This window comes from Convolutriloba macropyga, chromosome 10 (assembly GCF_964194025.1).
Source record: "Convolutriloba macropyga chromosome 10, txConMacr16.3, whole genome shotgun sequence".
In the NCBI taxonomy this organism is placed as follows: Eukaryota; Metazoa; Xenacoelomorpha; order Acoela; family Convolutidae; genus Convolutriloba; species Convolutriloba macropyga.
Genome location: NC_134477.1, coordinates 56,391,228 through 56,407,400, shown reverse-complemented (window position 1 = coordinate 56,407,400; position 16,173 = coordinate 56,391,228). Strand labels below are relative to the sequence as shown.

Genomic DNA, 16,173 nt, shown 5'->3' with positions numbered 1-16,173 from the left:
TCAAACGACCGCCGAGCGATGCTAGCATTAGGGAGGTGTGTAGAGTGAGGGTCCAAATCGCCAAATGGAGGAGGGTGAACGGGGAGTGGTGATGGGTAACTCAGGTGGGGGGGGGGGGGGGGGGGTGAATGAATTTATATCTCCGTGAATTGCATACATATAGACTATTAAGGCGTAAGGCTCTAAGAAAGCTGCTCAGCCACAAAATGAAATCCACGACGCCATTGAAGATTATTATATACCACTATAAACATACCCGGCAGATTGCCGAAAAATAGCCGCCGTTGATTCCTATAACCAAGATTGGGATCGGATGGAAAAAAATTAATGGAAAAAAATGATTTCTGTACACAAAAAATTTTAAAGTGCAAACTTTTTTGATGTCAATTTGGAGCTGAACATACTTCTGTCTCGTAGTGAGACGACACAGGGGCTAGTATCAATACCAATTAAGCATTAGAAAAGGTAACTAAAAACAAAGCTCGAGTAACTGGCATATAAAATTGGGCTTTATGGGTTTATCCCGTTTCTATATCTGATTTCGTTTTTTGATAGTAGTCTGTTCATTTTGAATTGCTTTGCTGGCCAACTGTTGTCTAAAAACACTTTTAGCAGAATGAGAGAGCAGTGAACTAGCCTAGAGAAGTCAAAAAGGTTTCACGCAAAATGTTGAACGAGCCGTGAACTGAGGTAAAGCGAAAAAAAATTAGTACGACGAGCAAAAAACCACTAGTGAGACAGCGAATTTTTGTTCAAACACCGTTTTCTCACTCTACTTCAAAATTAGAGCGAAATAAAGTCACGCCGCAAAACCACTTGCTTTTCCGCTCCACTTCCTTTTTCGGCGTGACCAGAATCACTACTCCAATTTGACTTCAAAAATCATGAAAATGTGTGAAAAGATCTTAAAAAAAGACAGCTCCCCAATACAATTCAAATTCGTTGAATTGTAAAAAAACAAAAATAGGAGCGCTATAATAGCCGGTTGAGACGCTGAGGCGGCTATCAATAATCATAAATGAAATTTAAAGTAAAAAACAATGAAACTAATTTCGGCGCACTTTCCATTTGACTTATAGTAGTCATTTGACGTCCCAGTACATAATGCACCCCCATTACAGAAAACACGCGTGTCATTACATAGTAAAAAATTATGGAAACACGTGGCACGTGCGTCTTGGGGTTGCAAAAAATCTGCACCCACAGAGCTTGGGGGCACAGACGGAAAAGACCCAAAATTTGTATCGAATCTCTTAAGATTTGCTTCTAAAATTTACCTCTCCAATAACTTGAAATCAGAGTGATAACCTCAGTTAGCTTTTGCATCAACTAACGTAAACGAGTCATTTTAAGATGAGAGGTTTGAAATCTGTATCCAAAATTTCTAATTACACGTAAATGACACAAAAATACATTCTAATGTTTTGATCACAGACTGCCAGATAATAACTGTTTTTGATTCAAAGACCGAGAATATCAATAATATCTACAAAAAACTAAACAAACCAAAAAATGTCGAAACAATTGCTCTCGAACGAGGCAGGTAGAAACAATTTCGACCCCACTGGGATTCGAACCATTGACCTCCCGATTCTTAACCACATGCACGCACCACTCGACTACCAGACCCTGCTTACTGCTCAGCTGCAACCGATTTTACATAAGCAACAAGCTTTACTTCAGAGTGAGAGCAATATAGATCACTCAAAAATGAGCAAAAGCGTGAAAAGGTCACTTGAGAAGTCAAAGAATGTTCTAGAAGAAAAAACGCAAAATGGTCAAGCAAAAAATTTGCGTGAAAAAAAGACCAACACGTTTACAATAATTGCTATTAACTTCGTTCAAGGGCAATTAAAAGCCGTTAAACCTGAACTCGATTTAATTTTTTTATGTCTCCAAAACATTTTTGGTGAATCGCATACTCAGTGTCTACTAAGGCTCTAAGAAAACTTAATGCCCCTCCGGACGTCATCTGTTTATCACCATTTTAAGGACGAAAAGCCAAAAGGAACAGACGAAAAATCGGACAAACAAAAAATTGCATACAATAAGACCACAGGACTAATAAAATGGTAACAAATTTCGTTTGAGAGCAATAAAGATGCAACCATACCCGGTGAATTGCTGGAAAAAATCCGCCATAAATTCGCATAACCCCGATTGCAGTTAAAAGAACAGAAAAAATAAGGGCAAAATGAGGACAAAACTATATTGATGTCATTCTGAAGTCAGAAACAGCCGGCAAATTGCCGAAAAAAAGCCACCGTTGACCCATTTGGCGCACATTAAGAGAGAAACTGACAGAAATTGACTGGACTCGATTTAATTTTTTTATGTCTCCAAAACATTTTTGGTGAATCGCATACTCAGTGTCTACTAAGGCTCTAAGAAAACTTAATGCCCCTCCGGAAAACTTTATGTTCTCTTATTTGGTGAGCAAATTCTGCATATTCGATTAGATTCCAAAAATACACTTAATTCAGCTTTTAAACTGAACGCTATTAACGGTGACACTAATTCCAGCAATCAATCGCTTTAACAAACTTAGATAACCTAATGCATTATGACTTAAAGGCCGGGCTTTATATGTTTATCCCGTTTCTTTTGATTTTGATCATTTTGCCTTGACCGTAACCACTACATTGCGTAATTCAATGCACGAAAGAATTTAAAATCCATTCAGCTGAAACAGTGAGTGAGGTAAGTCAGAAGTCAAACTGTGAAAATCGTGACTAATGTCAAACGAAAAATGTTATCAAAAGGTAAAGCGAATTTAAAACATAACCGACTAAACGTCGGAACAATTGCTCTTGAACGACTAGTGGGAGCACTAATAAATTGCAGCCTGTTTCGGTCGGGGGGGGGGGAGAGGGAGGAGGGGAGCCTAAATGGGACTAAGAAGTTCTATAGTGGGCTTCAAATAACCACATTAGAGGTTAACATATACCACTATTAAGATTTAAAGTAAAAAATGACACCAGGTTCGGCGCACATTTCATTTGAATTTTAGTATTAAATTGCCGCCAATTGAGTTCAGCTGCTTGAAATTGTGATTGAGAGGGAATTTTAGATCATGCGAAACGCAAAAAGTCAAGGGCGTAAAAGTCACTCGAAAAGTCAAAATTGTCAAGTGAAAATTTTGCATAAAAAAAGACACACACGTTTACTATAATTGCTATGAACTACGTTCAAGAGCAATTAAAAAGGAGAGCGCCTAAATAACAGCTGTTGAGAGGCTGACGGCAGCTATTAAAAATTGATTTTTGTGCAAACATTTTTTAAAGTGCAAACTATTTTGATGTCATTTTGCAGTTGAACATACTCCTATTTCTTAGTGAGAGGATACAGGGGCTAGTATTAATACCAATTAGCATTAGAGATGGTAATTAAGATTTATAATGACAAACTTCAAGTAACGGGCATCTAAAATTGAGCTCTATGGGTTTATCCCGTTTCTATTTCTGATTTCATTCTTTATGCTGACTCTGATCATTTTGAATTGCTTTGTTGAATAACTACTGTCTAAAAGCATTTTGAGCAGAATGAGAGATGATAGAAACTAGCCTAAAACGATTTCTCACAATATGTCGACAAAATGAGGTAAAGCGAAACAAATTTTTCTTCGACGACGAAGTAAAAAAAATAGGAGTTCTATAATAGCCCGCTGAGAAAATGAGGACGGCTATTTAAAAATTAATGCGTAATATAATAACTGAAGAAAAAGCGTCTATAACAGCAAAATGGCCAAACAGCTGAAATTTGCATCTTATATTTGCTTCCGATTTTCAAAAACATTTCCTAACGTACATTTACCAGTTAATATTGATGATAAAAACCAATGACTGAAAAAGTTGAAGTTGAAACTAACGAATTGCTTTGACAAAGCCACACAAGATCAAAATTTCGCTGGCTTAGAGTAGATTTTTTCACACCAACTTTTCTCGCTTATCTTTTGAAATCCGGTATGAACAAAACCATCACTTTTGCAATTCTTCATGGCTCTTCAATTCTGTTTAACAACTAAAATCTTAACACGTGTGGCATTGACTTTTACATCCTCTTTCAGAACAACTCGACCGAGATAACTCTTCGAGAGTCCACCAGTACAATCCAAATACTTGGATTGAAAAAAAATAAAAAGGGCCACTATAATAGCCGGCTGAGAAGCTTAAGGCGGCAATTAAAAATGAACAAAAACACAATTGAATAGAGTGGCAAATTGCGTATTTTGATATTGAGTAAAATATTATGTAACAAAGATTTTCTAACATGTTCAATTCGTAGAAATGCCTCTCCTTCAAGAAGTAACTAGTCAGTGCATAGGTATGGCTTAGACACTGAAGAGCTGAGTTCATGAAACAAGTGTTGCCGATGTTGTGAAGACCCGCCTGGCCAGCTCGGGACTCAATTGGACTGCCTTTAGGCGACAGTGTGCCGTCAGGGTTCTCACTCACCACTGAACTAACTAAAATACGAAATATATATGCGAACAAACATTATTCAGAGTCAACAGAACAGCTGTTACTTTTTCCCGTGACATGGTTTTTTATTTCACAAATTAGTGTGCACAAATTAATGCACCTTTTTTGGTAATTGATAGTTGGCATTGCCTAACAGTTGCAAGCCATTACAATAAAGATACAGATAGTAGCGCATCAATTATTGATCATTGTCAATCGGTGCTTTGGGGGTGGCGGTGAACGCAGCAACTGACCGTCTGAACTTTTTTCGATGCCCCAAACCAAATTCTAGACGTTTACAGTGACGCCAAGCCCATATTAGTTTATCCAAACTTTCTAATCATAGCAATACATTCAATCATGGTTTTTGGGCCGCTGTCCGGACGACAAGCAATTTTTTCAAATTCTATATTTCTAACATTTCTATATTCTACATTCTATATATTACTACATTCTATATTCTAACATTTCTATATTTCAAATTCTTTCAAATTCTATACTTCAAATTCAAATTAGGAATCGCGAGTATGTCACTCAGAGTCAATGAAATGAATACCTGTAGAGATCTGTTGCTGTTGCAGTACTAGTTCTGGCCACCCAGACACTTGTCTCATTTCCATTAACAGATTGTCTCCTGTTACAATTCCAGCCTCAAACAGTGTTGTTGAGTCGTCATTCAACAGAATCAGACAGTCCTGTAAATGGTAGAAACTATTAGACTCAAGATTGTCAAAACCTAAATCTTTCATGTTATTGATCAGTCCAAGTGTGCTGTGGCATCTAGTGTCCGTGGTTTTGGGTCAGGTCAGCTTTTGCTATCTTTATCACTGAATGATAATAAATGTACCACACGTTGGTAGTAACCACTAAAAATCTGAAACTTTATGTTTTTACTAATGTGTGATTTTTAAGGGTCGCTAAAAGAAGTGGATCAACGCCCTTATTGACGACTTTATAGTTTTTTTCCGACATCAAATTTCTTTCAAAAAATGATCATTTTCAGCGAGATCTACAACGCATAATTTTTTTTTCTTTGACATGCTATAAGGCAAAACGACAGCTACCAGAATCCTCCAACGTTTCCCGTTTTTTGCGAATATCTGAAAACTCAACGGTTGGAAAGCATTATTTTATTTGAATAAAACAATTTGAAAAGATGCTTTTGAGCAAAAAAATTATGGGATCGGGTCACTCTAGAAAAGGATTAAAACTTAAAAAAAGCAATATCTCCCACTCCCAAGATTACCTAGATTCATAAGCGCAAGATCAAGCTAACCACCCTAGGAACCAATTCCAATTATTCGGCGCCATTCAATTTTTTATTACCTTTTCAAAAAGTTTCTGTAATATACTTTAGTCTCTTTCTAATTTATTACACAAAGTCTTTTTTTTTCTAAGGCCTGACCGGTTGTTGTAAGAACTTCGGAGCGTGTTCGGACAGTTCATTTCTCGATCTAACTAAAAGACCGACTGTTTTCAAAAATATATTTCCCCCTCTCTCTAATTATAATAGCAAACTCAATTGCAATTGGCATTGGCATTATATGTACTCATTTAAACAACTGTTTAATTAATCAAAATCTATTATTCTTGTTTAATTAACAAAAAGGTTAAATTTGTGAGTATAAAAACTGCAGTGAAAAGTTTAAGCACTTTTGTTATTCAAATCATAAGGGCGCATGTTTGGTATTAAATGCAAGTTCACCCCAATCTGGTAAAAAGGGGTTAAAACAGTTTAGCTTTAAAAATGTCGAATGAAAAATTAATAAATTGGATTAAGTAATAAAAAATTTATTTTTGTGCTCATTTTTAAAAATCCACCCAGATGTTGATCCGCAGTTTTCTAAAATTCACTGTCATTGAGCACAATCGTTTCGTCATTGTGTGTCCTAATTGACGTACTAGATGGTCCTCGACTGAGCGTAGGTTTTGTTCGAGTTATTATAGACATAGTGGAAGCTTTTCGAAAGAGCAGGTTGCAGTCGAGATGTTGTGTAGTAAGAACTGTCATGTTGTTCAACTGCTGTTTCTTGCGATAATCTCCATGTTTATTATAGACCGCCATTACGAGTTTCGATGGGACTCTTGATGTCAAACTTAAGAGAGCCTGCGAGGCATTTGAATATAGCAAAGCAGTGATAGAGGTAAATAGCGAAATATGTAAGAAAAGATTTCCAATGAACACTTACTGTTAACATCGACACTCTATATTGAACTGTTTACTGTTAAACAATTCCACCCACTTAATGAAAAAACAATTTTTATTAATTGCTGTGTGTGTGAAAACCAGCTCAAACCGGCCAACTTTACAGTCAACCAACTATCCAAATTTTTTATCCCTTTGTAAACACTTGTAAATCGGGGCATTTTTAATATACCCTGCCGATTGCCGCACCAGACGTCCCTTATGTAGGAAATAGATTTCGGATATGTTATAGGATTGATGCAGTTGCCAACTCTTTTAAAGACTAAAACAACGCCAACAAGTTTCCCAAAAAAATGCTGCCATTGACACGTTAGACGCACATCGAGAATGAAACAGAAGCAAAAATAAATGGAAAACGGCAATTTGTTTCAAGTGTCAAAAAGTGATCTAGTTTGGTGCGTAGTTTTGCTTAGATTGAGAAGTAGAGCGAATGAAAAAAGAGCTCCCTATTAAAACGCCGTTGAGAGGCAGACGCCGGTTTTTAAACTCGTTATCAAACTAAATCGTTCATTTAAAAAAAAATAATTTTGTTATTTTATGTTGATAGTCATACTTACTTATAACATTGATATTATATAAGTTTATAAAGGGTTAAAGTGGGTTATATTGCTCTCAAGTGACCTTAAAAAAATTAGAATTCATTGGTAGAATGACGCAAGTCAGTTATGATTAAACAATTCACACAGATCAGCTAAAATCTCAGAGGAAGGCAGTTTAAGAAATGACATCACGTAATCGGGATTGTAATGAGTAGCAAAAGAGCAGTGCAATGGCTCTTTTGAAGGTTTGTGACAAGAAAAAAATACAAAACCAATAAGATCATCAGACGGCAAAACAAAAACATAGCTGGCAGATTGCCTGAAAATAGTCACAATAGATTCGTAGATCTGCAATCTCAAAAAGATAGTAAAGGAAAGACAAAAAAACTTCATTAAATGTTGAGATGTTTTATTTTGATTATGACTCTGTATAAATTATGAGTGACATACACTCACTTCACCTTATCTCTTTGAATTAAATTTTAAAAACTCAATTCTAGAGTGAGGAAGTCACTTTTGAGAGAGGTAAGTCACGTGTGACTCACGCAAATGAACAAAAAACAAGCTGAACTAAGAGTAAAAAATGACGCCAAGACTGCGTTGAAATTGCATGAACGAATGAACAAAGAGCAGATTTGAAGTGATTGTAACGTCATATGGTGAACAAAAATCTTGACGTTGAAATTAAAAAAAGCCAAGAGAAGGCCAATAATAGCCCCAGCTATCGCTGTGCGGCTATTAAACAAAAACCAGTATCAGCGCAATATAGCTACGCTCAGCTTACGACTTCACAGCAACAGCAACTCTTTTAGATCACAATGCCTCATGAACAAAGTACCTCCTGAAAGAAAACATAGCCGGGCTGCCCAAATAGCTGCGAAATAAACTTTCGTCCCCGAAAAAAAGGATAGAAACGAATACAGAAATATGTGTTGGAAAAAGTTATCGCGGCCACTTTAAAGAGAACTTTATAGGGCTACGTGTACAAAACATTTTTGACAACGGAGAGGTTCCAACCCCATTACCAGGCGTAATAATCTGAAGCATTAACTACTCGGCTATCAGGCCCTGGTCACCGTTAATCATTCGATCGGTTTCGTTTTAGCAACAAACATATTTTGAGAAAGAGCAATTTAGGTCACGCAGAAAGCAGGAAATCAAACGCAAAGTCGCCGAAAAAGTGAAGCGAAAGAATGTTCTAGAACAAGAGTAAAACGAAAAAGGGCGTCAGACTACGAAACAAAACCAAGAGCACCGCAATATCGCTACGCTCAGCTTATAGCTCCGCAGCTATGAAAAACCGTTGGAAAACCATTACTCAATTACGATGAGATCAACAATAGCCTCGCTATGGCTTCGTTCCTATTAAAAACAACAAAAACCCCAAACTTGATATATACTATGTACCTAGTTGCGAAATATGAGGCATAACATTTCATATCAGGTTTTAATAACGGAGGCTGGTTGATTTTGACCAAATGACGCATATGCGCCTATTAAGTTTAACAAAACCCACCTCTGATTTGAAATGCCACAATCTCATGTCCTCATTGCGAACACACAATTTTAGCATCAACATCGCCCTCACATCTGCAATTGTGTTGTCTTGCGATAAGACGACAGTCTTCGTCAATGTCCGTTTATACACAACACTTGGAGTCACTGACGAGGTACTCACAGTAGAGCCGGTTGGAGAGGTAGGTGCGAGGTTGGATGACTGGCCACTGAAAGTTACACTATCAAGATAAATAATTGCTCAAAAAATGTCAAATCATAATATTAATAACTACTAATGAAATCATAAATCCTAATTACTTCAATCATGAAAAAATCATTCTTTATAATAGCTTTTGCTACAACTCGTATATTTTAGGATCAAATATATAATCACTAGTGGTTTTGATTTTTAAAAAAACTAATCAACTCCGGTATAATTGTTTAATTTTAGATCCAAATTAACTTCTACCTCGTAAATGGTTCACAGAAAAAAGAGTGCGCCTAAAAATCAAATTCAAGATTGAGCTGCGAAAGTACATGCCTGATGAAGCACCAAATAACTCATAAACAACTTTTGCCTCGACCTCAAAGCAATTAATCGATTGAACAAAAAGACAAACTCTCACATTTGCACCAAAACCTCGTTGCACCAAAACCTAGAATCAACCATTTGCACCAAAACCTCGTACGGTCAAAACTGACAATTCACTATTTTGTTATAAAAATCAGTATTTATGTAATGAAACAATTAAGTATGTCCTTTTTTGTCTTATTAAAAAAACAACAGGACTAGTAATTAACAATACCTAGTGACAAGACAAGAAAAACAAATACGAGCAAAGCTCAAAAATTAACACTTATAAATTGAAAACAAGTAATGTTAAAGTCATACAAACTAAAAGCTATGAATTGACCCTACTTTTATTTGTGCCTCGTTCGGTAGAAAGATAATGAGAAATTTCATTGATGATACTAAGCGACTAGACATCAAAAGAAAAATCATTAACGCTTTATTAGAAGAGATAGCAATAAGTCAAAACCACTAGCTGCCCATTGACGTTTGAAATCAGAATTAAAACCTGCACGCCTTAAATTAATCGCTTTTTTGCTCTAACTATTACTCCAGCATGACTAAATCATCACTCAAAATTGACAACAAAATCTCATTGACAACAAAAAGTCGAAAAAAGTGTCAACCGACTAGCGTATAGATTAGGGAGGCTATCTTCAGCTTTACTGATGGAGGGGGCGGGTTGGCGGGGAGTATGAAATCAGGTGGGCCCAGCGTTACGGCTGAAATGAGGGGGGTGTTAAGTGGGAGGGGTGTCAAACTCTAAGAACTGCCGTTCACATAATCAATTTATGTCTCTTAAACAGTTGTATCGCACAATTTGAGACCAGTGAGCTGTAAGACTAGGTGAGAAGCTGTATTTATAACATTTTTGAGGACGATAAATCGAACGTTCAGCCCAAAAAAAAACATCAAACGAAAAGTAGGTAGTACAAACATAGCCAGCAGATTGCCGGAAAATAGCCGCGATAGACGCTTGTGGCCTACCACGAATTGAAACAACTAAAAAAAATAAGATTGACAGATCGACCACCAGCGTTTTAAGGGACCACTAGACTTTTTAGGTTATATTCGGACTGTCAAATTCATGAGACTCATTTGCTCTACAAGGAAAAACCCTAATGTAGCTTTTTCAAAAATAATATTCGATATTAAAACTCCAGACTCTATTACTCAGGAATTAGGGCATATAAGTTTGGCACTACTTAGATGCACATTATTGACCTTTAATTAGTAAATGTTCATAAAATTTAAAGCTCAATAAGTGAGTTCAAAGTCATTTTTTTGAAATGTAAGACTACGGGAGAAGCTGTATTTATACCATTTTTGAGGACGATAAATCGAACGGTCAGCCCTAAAAAAAACATCAAACGAAAAGTCGGTAGTAAAAACATAGCCGGCAGATTGCCGGAAAATAGCCGCGATAGACGTTTGTGGCCTACCATGAATTGAAACAAGTAAAAAAAATAGGATAGACAGGTCGACCACCAGCTTTTTAATAGACCACTAGACTTTTTGATTAGATTCAGAATGTCATTTTTATGAGGCTCATTTGCTCTACAAGGAAAAACCTTAAGAGCTTTTTCAAAAATAATATTCGATATTATAACTCTAGACTCTAATACTCAAGAATTAGGGCATATAAGTTTGGGACTACTTAGATGCACATTATTGACCTTTAATTAGTATATGTTCATAAAATTTAAGGCTCCATAAGTGAGTTCAGAAGTCATTTTTCAGAGTGAGGTAAGTCACGCAATTAACCTAAAAGCAGAAATGACGACATGAACACAAATTTTAACAGTAAAGCAGTAGAAGTCACTGAAGTCATTGAAAAAGTCAATTCCGATCAAGTCAGGGTAAGACGAAACAAAAATCTGTTACACGAAGTAAAAAAAAATAGGAGCGCAATAATAGCCGTCTGGAATTGCTGACGAGGCTATTAAAAAATGTCATAAAACCAGCAGTAGGAATATAATTGCTACTAATTTTATTTGAAACCATTTGAAAGCAATCTTATACTTGGGCTCTTTCCCGTTATAGCTAGCCAACCTATTTAAAGTTAAGTTACAAGTTATGATTACCTTACCTTGATTTTACAACATCTTTTCAAAATTTACCTTAGCTTGTTTAATGTGTAAAAAAGCATGACTCCATAAAAACGTATTCTAGAAAGCAAGTAAAAACTAAACTCAAAACAAGGAGGCTCGGTAATGTGCGTACGCACAATGTTCCGACCCTGCTCATCCACATTCTTGACTTAATTGGCTACCAAAAGAAAAGATAGAAAATTTTCAAAAGTCTACATATCTTTCAATGAACCATTAACGAAATACAATAATGCCACGCTAGAAGGCCGATGAAACTTGTCGTTAAAAGGACAACCAGAAAATACAATAATAAAAAATAAATATCAAACATTAATTACGACCAAAACTCGATGTCTATATTTGAAAAAATCATAAGATTGAAACTCGCATCAGATACTCGAATCCCAAACAAAAAAACTGACCTTTTCATTAGAAAAGATAGGGGAACTGTTTTTAATGCGACTGGGTAACAGGTCGACAAAGACCAAAAGGCGCGAAGTTCAAAAACACGTTTGTACTTTTGAAACGTACAAACGTCAGTATCCAGTGTACCTGTCAGTATCCAGTGTACCTCATACGACTAAAATGACAAATAACAGCAAAATTAAAAAGTTCAACTAAAACTTGCCCGAAAAGGGCAGTGAAGCCGTTAAAACCATAAAATTGTCACTAAGAGCATTAAAAATGTTCAATTGCGCAAAACTTTAAAGCCAAAGGGCCCTACCATTAATGTTATAATTTAAAAAGAAAATATAAATCCTTTAAATGTACAGATTTATGAAAATCTCAAACATTTTATCAAATCTCGTAGTAACACTAGTAACAAAGCCGAGAAACAAATGTTCAAAACTAAAACTGTCATAAAAATAATACTATAGCTCACTTGAAACGGGCTGTGACTTGTTTTTACAGAGACAAACCTACAAATCGACCGAAAAAATAATTAAAAAATGGCGGAGCTCAAAAATCCAAATATGTTTTTGAGAACAAATATTTGAAGTCATAACAAATAGGATTTCAACAAAGAGATGGATTAACTTGTACAGCTCAGGAAGCCATTTGGGCCTGTTATTAATGGGATTAAGTCACGAGACTACAAAAAACAACCACAGGCAAAAGCCAAAACTTCAAACAATTTAAGGACGCCACAGTGTTCAAGGCACTATAATTATAAGATGTTATCTCCAAGAACTGTAAATCATCACTTGCTTTTCATCTGAAGAACAACTGGTCTTTTTTTATAAAAGGAAATCGTAGGAAAGAGAACAAAAAGAAACCCAAAAACGAACAGTATAGAAATACCGAAAAAGCATTGAAACTGATTGGTCGAAGTCATCAGTCGAAACATATAACCAACTGAGAAAATAATGTAAGAAACAGCAAAAGTAGTTCAAATTTCTTATTATTGAGATTGAGTTACATGGAGATGAAAAAGAAAGCAAAAAGGAGACAGTTAAAAAATCTTTTGAAAGACATCAGAAAAAACAGCTATAAACTGAAATCTTTAAATAGGCTGAGTTATACGTCCTGATGAAGCAATTGAGATCTATCATTATCAGGTATATGTCGTACAACAACAAACATAGCTGGCAGATTGCCAGAAAATAGCCGCAATAGATTCGTAGATCGGCCGTCTAAAAAAACAGTAAGACAGACCAAAAAAATTTGCCTTTTCATTGAAGGCTGATCTGTTATATTTTGAGTAAAAATCTGTATAAGTTATTGCTGCCTCTATTAGCTGATCTCAAATAACCTTCATTTAGAGTGACACACACCCATTTGACCTTATCTCTTTGAATTAAATTAAATAAAAGTCAATTTCAAAGTGAGGAAGTCATTTTTGAGAGTGAGGTAAGTCAAGTGTGACCAAAAATTTAATCACGCGCATGAACAAAAAAACTCGCTCCACTAAGAGCGAAAAAGGACGTCACATGCAATTCAGTTGAAATTGCATGAACGAAAGAACAACAAGTGGCTGTGACGTCATATGGTCGTAACAAAAATCAAAGCTTTAAAAAGAACCTCAAACATAGCCGGCAGATTGCGGGAAGAGTTGCGAAAGAATAGACCTGCGTGCCATATAATAGAGATAGAAACAGATACAGATCTAAATTGAAAAAAATCGACGCCGCTCAAAAAACTAGGTAAAAAACATTCAGCGACAAATTAATAACGCTTGTTGAAATTCATTCCACAGAAGCCTCTTATTAGGGACCTTTACTGCACATATGAGTTCCTTTGACCTTACACAAATTCAAATTAAACTTAAGTTTTAAAGTGCAAAAGTCATTTTATTGAGTGAGGTAAGTCACGCATGATCAAAATCTAATCACGCAAATAATTTAAAACATTTTTGCTAAAGCGAGTGAGAAATGACGTCACGCGCGCAAATGCCGTTAGTGAGAGGAAGAAGTCATTCAGAAAAATTGACTTTTTCAGCTTTGCTGTGTGAACAAATGTAAAACGAAAAAAGAGCGTCAGACGACGAAACAAAAAAACATAGCAGGACAAGTCCTGACGTACAATTCAAAGAATTTTCATTGACTAAACAGAAAACTAGACCTAGAACGGACTATGAATGGATTGGAAAAACCATTTAGAAAAAAAATCCGATCCAAAAAATCGAAAAAACAGTAAAAATCAAAGTGAAATTGCCGCATGTGAACAAAAAACCACTAGCGAGAAAGCGAATTTTTGTTCAAACACCGTTTTCTCACTCTACTTTAAAATTAGAGCGAAAAAAATTCACGCCGCAAAACCACTCGCTTTTTCGCTCCATTTCCTGTTTCGGCGTGACCAAAATCACTACTCCAATTTGACTTCAAAAATCATGAAAATGTGTGAACAGATCTTAAAAAAAAAGACAGCGCCCCAATACAATTCAAATTCTTTGAATTGTAAAAAACCAAGAGAAGGCCAATATTAGCCCCAGCTATCGCTGTGCGGCTATTAAAAAAGATTGTAATAGTTTGAACTAAATCATTCTAGTCCTTAGATTCACAGCCACGAATTGCCAGGAACTATTTCCTTTTTCTCCCGAGAACAAACTGGTTGTTTTCATTGTAATTTCTGAAAAAATTAAGGGATAATTTGCGAATCGGGGGACAAAAAAATTTCATTTATGCATGATTTTATTCTATCAAAAGTGGTAGAAGGAGCAATTCTAGAGACAAATCATGCAATGTACAATGAGACAAATCGTTAAAATATACTAAATTTTGCGAGAGAACTGTTTCAGCAAAAATGTGAAAAATGAGATCAAAAACAACGGAATATCGTCTACTATTCACAAAACCTCGATAACTCCCTGTAATAAGCAAAAATTGAAGAATCTTTTTAATTCCATGTTCTACGCTGGACGGGCTTACTAATGATACCACTCACAAATCTCTAAGATGATTATATCGATCGGCCAAAATTGACCGAACAAAAAAACCCATTTGAGTATATAGTTCCTCCCCCATTAAAGTGGGTCCGAACAACAAAACGATTAAGCACAAATACACACACGACTACAAACTTGCAGCAATTGAAACTTTTGTTTTGCGCACGTAAAAATTTTCAAAAATACAAACTGTAGCCCTTTTGCTTAAAATGTTCGGTGACACCGTAATCCTGGTAAAATTCATCCAAATTTTCATCCATTAAAACCCACCTCGAATTGTTGTAATTGCTGCTGCCACTGTTGTAATTGGAGTTCCCGTTTGGACTGCGTTGAATACCAATGATTGGACTAGCAGGAGGCATGAGGGGCGGCAAGTGACTGTGGGTTCCTGCAACGCTGGCAGTTGCCGCTGAAGACAAGACAGGGGTTGTCATATTGAGAGCAGCGCCAAAAGTAGCCGACATTTGCTGGCTCAGAACGCTGTCTGAAATGAAAAATAATCGCCAATCCAGATTTCTGGTTAGTCAATAGTGATTTAATATACAGATACTACTCGGCTCCTCTGTAACCACTTTGAGCTATGCTGCTCTGGAACAAAACGAACTATCAATGCTTATAATCAGTATTTACACACTTTGCTAATGATATATAAAAATTTTAAGGGCTGGGCTAGTCACATCACACTACAGATACCATTATCGGTGAAGAAATTCATATCTTCAGTGAAGAAACATAATCTAACGAAAACAAACAATTTGTTAACTGCGGTGTGTGTGTGGGGGGGGGGGGGGGGGTTCTCGTTGCGTTACTCACGGAAACTTGGGGACTTCTGTGAGTGTTGGTAGAGATTCAATACAAGTGGATGCAGTTCAATTTTGACTCCCTTCTGTCTGTAAGGATCTCTATTACATCCAAACAACACAACCATCATAGCATCAATCAAATCTTCTACTTAAATCTTTAGTCATGATACGTAATATATGAACTATTGTTAGTTAACTAGACAAAATCAACTGGTGAGGAGAAATTCCACAAGGAGAGAAAATAATAAAAAAACTCCAAGATTCTTTAATCTCATTGCAATGATTCTGACACGTAAACAAAAAAAGTATTCTTAAACTGTTCACTGTTTTTATTTTAAGAAATTTTGTAATCTAAGTTAATAATCACCCAGATGAATCATGGATCTTCTAATTTCACAGGTAAAAAATAACCTGCTGCGTTCGGAGCAGTAACTATGCGCAAGACCTAGGTGAACAAAGGCGAGCAAACCCCGGACTTGAGTCTACTCGACGGCGGTGAAGCCTTAACTTATCCGTTTTGCGATTAAAAAGAACCTCAAAAACGAATCAAGTATCTGGTATCTGTGAATTGAATCTGGTTCTAATTTATCACTTCAAAGCTTGACTTGAAGAGGTGCATCTT

At 36.1% G+C, this 16,173-nt stretch overlaps 2 protein-coding genes across 2 annotated transcripts in view; both read right to left on the bottom strand.

Annotated features, from left to right (window-relative positions):
- LOC142348733 (prefoldin subunit 1-like) overlaps positions 1-16,173 on the bottom strand; it is a 218,590-nt gene that overhangs the window by 127,866 nt on the left and 74,551 nt on the right. The window lies entirely within an intron of this gene.
- The window catches only part of LOC142348219 (ubiquitin carboxyl-terminal hydrolase 32-like), a 146,358-nt gene that overhangs the window by 107,663 nt on the left and 22,522 nt on the right, over positions 1-16,173 (bottom strand). The window contains exons 13-17 of the mRNA XM_075399495.1: positions 15,562-15,650; positions 15,019-15,232; positions 8,722-8,929; positions 5,017-5,155; positions 4,270-4,465 (exon numbers count right to left, since the gene is read on the bottom strand). Of these exons, the coding sequence (XP_075255610.1) occupies positions 4,270-4,465; positions 5,017-5,155; positions 8,722-8,929; positions 15,019-15,232; positions 15,562-15,650 (846 nt within the window). The remainder of the gene's footprint in view (positions 1-4,269; positions 4,466-5,016; positions 5,156-8,721; positions 8,930-15,018; positions 15,233-15,561; positions 15,651-16,173) is intronic.